Source organism: Charadrius vociferus, unplaced genomic scaffold, assembly GCF_000708025.1.
Source record: "Charadrius vociferus isolate BGI_N301 unplaced genomic scaffold, ASM70802v2 scaffold1677, whole genome shotgun sequence".
NCBI lineage: Eukaryota > Metazoa > Chordata > Aves > Charadriiformes > Charadriidae > Charadrius > Charadrius vociferus.
Genome location: NW_009649298.1, coordinates 2,600 through 8,629, shown reverse-complemented (window position 1 = coordinate 8,629; position 6,030 = coordinate 2,600). Strand labels below are relative to the sequence as shown.

Genomic DNA, 6,030 nt, shown 5'->3' with positions numbered 1-6,030 from the left:
CTGCTGAACATGCCCCTTTGGTATCTGACGAAAGAGAAGAAAGATGAGCTCTGTAAGCAAAGAGATAACAAAGTATGTTCCTTCCTTTTCTTATAAAAGCATTGTTATATAATATATTTTTTTGATGGTGGATTAAAATGTGACTAATGATTATTAACTGTGATTCCCTTTAGGAAAACGAGCTGGAAAACCTTAAGTGCAAGAGTCCCTCTGATCTGTGGAAGGAAGATCTTGCTGTCTTTGTTGAAGAGCTTGATGTATGTCAACGTTCAGTGCAGATGACTCCCTTGTAGTCTTATCCACTAGCACTTTATTGAGTTTTTTGTCATAACAAGGAAACTAAAAATGATAACTCCTATGTCTTGCACTCACTGAGGACAATGGAAGCTTTCTTCACCTTCCTGGCTTGGGTAGGAGTAGCACCGCTTTGGGCCAGGGAGTCAAAACACCAAGGTGGTCGTTGGAAGGTGGTGAATTACCAGTCTGAGAGGTGAAGAGGAGTTTTAGGAGCGATTGAGAGAAAACCCATGTTAGGATATAGTCTGAGGGGATGTAAATCAAAGGGCTTTTTGGACGCTGAAAAGGTGAGGGAGGAGCTGGACTTAACTGAACAGAGCCCAAATTGTGGGCGGGTGTCTGCGCCGTCACTGCCTCTGTCTCTTCTCACTCCCCACGTAACTGAACTACAGCTCCAGCTTAAATCATGGCTTGAAAATGTACAAATCTGTGGCAGAGTGGGAAGCTTAATTTAAACTGATGGTAGGAAATCTATCAGCGAGTATGGAGTGCTTTACTGCAAGGGCTGTGATGGGGGGGTTGTTTCAGTAGGAAATTGTTTCTTTTGTATTCTCATGGTTGCATTATTTTATGCTCACGTCTGCAGGCAGTGGAAGCCAAGCAAACCCAGGATGAGATGGCAGGGTTTGTTGGTAAACCTTTGAAGGGGAAAGGAGGGAAAACCAAGGTGAAGAAAGCGCAACTGACAGAAGTAATGCCATCACCTCACGGCATAAGGGTTGTTCCTCGGATAACCGCAGAGATGAAGGCAGAGGCAGAGAAGAGAACTAAAAAGAAAATAAAGGTAAAAAGGACCATTCCAAACACTTAATCTTTCTTTACATCTTCTTCAATATGGTCCTAAAGAAATGCAAGTTCTTGTTAGCTGAACTTGCCCTGATGAAGCAGCTATTCAGGGAGAGGGACAGAATCTTGGGATGTGGGAAACACTGGAAATGGATGTTTTCCGGTGTAAAGGAGAACAGATTCACTAATGTATCAGGAGATGGCTTAGAGGGAAATATTTTGGCAAGAGTGTATATCACAATGTCAGAGACGAGTTGGTAGCTTAGAAATTAAAAAGCAGATGCAAGTAAGGCTGTTGTAGGTGTCTTGGGGATTTTATAAATCCTCCAGCAGGCAGGAGGTACAGCTAGTAAATTCACTTCTCTAGAACAGCCTTTGCATTTCCAGTAATGCTTTCAGCCACTTAATGCCATTGTTCTCAATATCAAGGAGATAAAGAAGAATTAACTCTTTTTATAGGTCTAGTTAAAATTAGGCCATTCAGCTATTTGCAACATAGAAAATTAAAATATCCCCTCACCTGTTTTGACCTGTAAGCCAGACATGTCGCTCCTTTCCTACAGATGGTTCCATCTAACAGTTTTTCCAAATAACTTGCACTGTTGTTTTTAACCCACCCTGTTCAATTCGGCATCCTCAACACACCCTAGAGCCGTACCGTCAGCACACAAAGGCGGTCCCAAAGCGCTCTCAGGAGTGGGGACAAAGTTCCTGTTTTTGTTAATGTTGGATTTTGCGTTTTAAGTCACCTGATCTGGGGACAGATCCTGTCTGATTTACTCGGCTGTCATCAATTTTACAGGCAGTTTGTTTCGCAAACTCAGATTTCTTGTATCACTAACTTTCATACCTCTAAAATAAGCGGCTCCTTTTCCACATTACTCTGTGTGCCTCTTCTAATGGTGTGACCTGACTCACTATCTATTTCGTACCTGCTTGCATCTTCAGAGTGAAAAAAATGAATTTGATGAGAATCAAGAAGAAAACACATCAGGAGACAAAGAGCCTTCAGACCTTAAGCAGAGATTAGTGCAGAAGCTTAATACTGAGCCAGGTAAATGCTTTTATGTGTTATTCCATCAATGGAAAGTGAGGGGAAGGGCTGTAAATTTGGTTATCTGACCTCTTCCTGAAGGTGATGAGTAGCATCTAGGACCAGTATTGTTGGAAAAAATAGATGAGAGAGAAAGTGATCCTGGATAACAGTCAAACGGGAGAGATTGCTATTTCTCTTCAATGTTTAAGCCAGAATCCTCTGAATTTAGTGATGTATTTCTAAGTCGAGCTTGAACTGCTGACCCTGAAGTACACATGGAAGTTTGCTGGTCCATCCTACTTCCCGATGTTTTTCAGGTGCGAAGAGACAGGCCACTCTACCGTTTAAGCCATTAAAGAAAATGAAGAAACGAAACCCTTGGTCTGACTCGGGGTCTGATTCAGAGTCTGATTTTGAAGCACCTCCTCAAAGAGAGAGAGTGGTTCGCCAAGCGGCAGGTGAGTGGCGACCCAAATGCAGAAGAATGGCAATCTGTGGATGAGAAAATTGAACAGACTGTTTAGAGAGCTCCCGGAGTCCGAGATCTCGGTCAGAAATAAAGTTTGAGAGGCTTATTTATTTTACTGTATGTAACACGTACATATTTCTGCTATTTGAGTAGATTTTCACAATGCTTTTCAAGGCAAAGCAGAAATGGGCAACTAGAGAAATAAGGTTACTGGTTTTAATTGCTCAACTGTCTTGGCAAATCAAACGTGTTGTTGGTGAGCGAGCCCAGGATACACACTTGTGATTTGGAGTCTTCTCACTGGCAGTCTCAGTATCTGCTTGTTTTTATTCAGCTCTTTATTTTTTAATAACTGCAGCTAAAATATCGAAAAAGAAACTGAGCTGCATGTTGCCAAATGGGTAAAATAATACATCTGTGTCATTTCATCAGCCAAAGTCAAGACTATAATCAGTTCGGACTCGGATGCAAATCTCTCCAGCTCAGATGAGGAGCCTGAATTCCAGGCCGACAGTGAAGGCAACACTGGATCCGATACAAGCTCCAAAGGAAAACCTGCTCCCAAGCCCAGAGCTGCTCCAAAGTGAGTATTTTTCCACGTGGGCACTGGAAATTAGGTGTGCTTCTAGTGTCCATGCTATATAGAAATTAATAGCTCTTTTTCTTCAAGGCACCTATTTAGTGTATCATATGTTGAAAAAATACTTGGGGTTTTGTATTCTAGGGGAACCACTGAAAAGGCGGCTAAAGCTCCCAAGCAAAAGCCAGAGCAAAGCGCTGTCCCTGGTGAGTACAAGACCACCTAAACCCTGTTGATTTTCCTAGAATCCCGGGAGAGGCGCACTGGGTGTTCTGGTCGGTGCTGAACACTCACGAAGGCAGACGGTAATCACAAGGTCTCACAAAGAAACTGATGCTCGGGTACAGGCTGGCTTTGGTGCACCAGACTTGTTTTGTCCGTTTCTAACTTGAATTTGTGATTAATCCAGTTTTAATAGTTGCTCCCTTCATAAAGTGGATCAAAATTGTCTTGCTCTAATGTTTATAGTCAGAGTAGATAATTTGACTCTTTCAAACTTACTTTCTGCTTTGTTTATTCAGTTCAAGCCCAAGATGTCGCTAACGAAAACGTGGGGCAGGCTCCTGCAGCTCCTTCTGTCCCTGCGCCTCGCACTAAGGCCGTATCTAAAAAACCTGCTGCAACGAAGAAGGCCAGTGTCGCCAAGGGTAAGGCGAAGTTTAGAAAGATCATTTTTAGATAACGATGATTATTCCTGTGGGAAACAAGTCCGAGTGATTTTGCTGGGCTTTCAGAGGCCTGAATAACTCGAGTTTTCATTTCAGAAAAGATCTGAGGTTTGTGGCAAAGGTTGCGTGGTTCTTGTCGGTTTTGAAGAAGTTTGTTTCCAAACATATCATGTTCTAGTTCCTGTCAGACATGCTTGCAGGGAGTGAGTTTTAGTTTGGGAACAGGAAAAGTGAATGCTTCCTACGGTGCTATGTAATACTTGGCAGGAATAATCCGAGTGGAATTTGTGTCTTGCAGTCAATGTTCTACTTCATGTCTTTGGGGGAAGAAAGCTGCTTGGTAGTTTGCTTCCCAGGAAATAGAAAAGCTTCTTTGGGGTAGCTTGATCTGTTTAGTGCTAGCTCGACCTCATAAATCTGCGGCATTTGACTCAGGTTTTTTAAAGTTAACTGCCCAGAGCCTTTGTCACACTTTGAAAGCTGTTTTGCATATTCCATCACTAGCTGGTTGCCATCCCAGCAGTGAAGTAGTGTGTTACTTCACAGCAAAATAGCCGTTTCTTCCACTTCTAAATTGAGAAAGCCTATTATCATTCAGGAATGGCTGCCTCATTTCAGCCTAACTTGGAGACGTGCTTCAAGATGCTGCTAAAAAATGTCGAAATATAGGTAAGCAAGAACTCCGCAAGTAACTGTTTAGTATAGATGGTAAATTCATTCCTTCCCTGGGCAAAAGTTACAAAAGGTACAAGATTGGTTACGCAGCCTTGAGAGTTTGGGACTTTTCAATCTGAAATAGTCTGTAAATTGCTTTGGGTACGTTTTAATTTGATCCTCTAAATGTAGTGGAACTAAGCAGATAAACAACCTCATTTCTCATAATCTTGGTAAAGAGCAATCTTTCTAGAAAACCATGTTTCAAAATGAGACGACCTGTGCGCTGACCTCGCAGCGTAGTGCAGAGCCATATTTGTGTTGGAAGTAATTCACCGACCGCGCATGAGGAGAGAGGCAGCAAAACAAGGGTTTAAACGCCGAGTTCTGTTTCAGACAACCAGCCGTCCATCGTGGATATTCTGGCCAAGAGAAAGGCTGCACCCAAAGCCAGCAAGGCGGCGGGGAAGGAGGGAGCCCCGGATGCTGAGGCTGGAGGAGCGGGTGACAAGAAGCCCGGCCAGACCAAGGGGCGGAAGGTCATCAAAAGGCAGCCAAGCGCTTTGGATTCGGATTCAGATTCCGATTTTGGCGTGAAGCCTTCCAAATCGGTGGCAGTAAAGGTTCGTACTCTGGCACCCGTTGGCGCCGAGGGGGTACCGCGGAGTGCGGGGTCGGTCGTTCTGGCAGACAAAGCCTGGTTAGGGGCAGAGCCTCCTCTGCGCCGCCGTCTTCACTGCCGGGTGTGGGGAAGGGGGGTCGGGCACGCGTACTGATCCCAGATTGTTGGTTTGGTCTCATCAGTCCGAACAACCACCTTACCCGTGTCACAGCGGTGCGTTTTATGCTAATTGGGTGTTCCCTGTTTATGCTGAAATTCATGATTCACTTCTTGACTATGCTTTCCCTCCAGAAATCCAAGCTGGAAGACGACGATAGCTTTACTGTTGATTTAACTGCTTGTGCGGACAGCCCCGTCGCAGCCGTGCCCCGCACCAGGCCTGGACGTCTCAAGAAGCCTGTCCAGTACTTGGAGGAGTCTGATGAGGACGATATGTTTTGAATTTTTATGGAGATTTTAAACTGCTGATCCAAATTGATGTACAAACTAGTCATCAGCAGAGCTCTTGAGAAGCTGTCACCAAAGAACAGCATCTCAGGCTGGGAAGCCTTTTCACTGAACTTAAGCTGGTCCCAAAATCTTTGTTACAAGTGAATACAGCTCTATTTTTCTATGTTTTAAATAAGTTAGGTTTGTTTAAACAGGAAGAGCCCCCCCTTTCTCGTGAGCGCTGGAGCCATGAGCCCAGCTAGCCCTGATGCACTTCCCTCTTACCCGTTGGCTAGCTGGAATCTTTTGACACTTTGTGGTCATTTTAATGTTCACGTAGTCTTTAGGACATATCAAATCCTTTAAAATACCCTCTCACATAGATACCTTCCTCTTTAGATATCTTAAAAAATAATAAAATATGTAAGCTTTTAACTCCACAACCATAGAGATGTAGCACGTGAGGCGCAGGCATTTAGAGCTCCGTGC

The 6,030-nt window shown here is 43.9% G+C and overlaps 1 protein-coding gene across 1 annotated transcript in view; it reads left to right on the top strand.

Annotated features, from left to right (window-relative positions):
• Positions 1–5,553, top strand: part of TOP2A (topoisomerase (DNA) II alpha 170kDa) — a 24,269-nt gene extending 18,716 nt beyond the window's left edge. The window contains exons 37-46 of the mRNA XM_009889120.1: positions 1–72; positions 174–257; positions 884–1,081; positions 2,032–2,137; positions 2,437–2,577; positions 3,021–3,171; positions 3,313–3,374; positions 3,690–3,815; positions 4,887–5,113; positions 5,404–5,553. The exon at positions 1–72 is cut by the window's left edge and continues 3 nt beyond it. Of these exons, the coding sequence (XP_009887422.1) occupies positions 1–72; positions 174–257; positions 884–1,081; positions 2,032–2,137; positions 2,437–2,577; positions 3,021–3,171; positions 3,313–3,374; positions 3,690–3,815; positions 4,887–5,113; positions 5,404–5,553 (1,317 nt within the window). The remainder of the gene's footprint in view (positions 73–173; positions 258–883; positions 1,082–2,031; positions 2,138–2,436; positions 2,578–3,020; positions 3,172–3,312; positions 3,375–3,689; positions 3,816–4,886; positions 5,114–5,403) is intronic.
• The last annotated feature ends 477 nt before the right edge of the window (positions 5,554–6,030 follow it).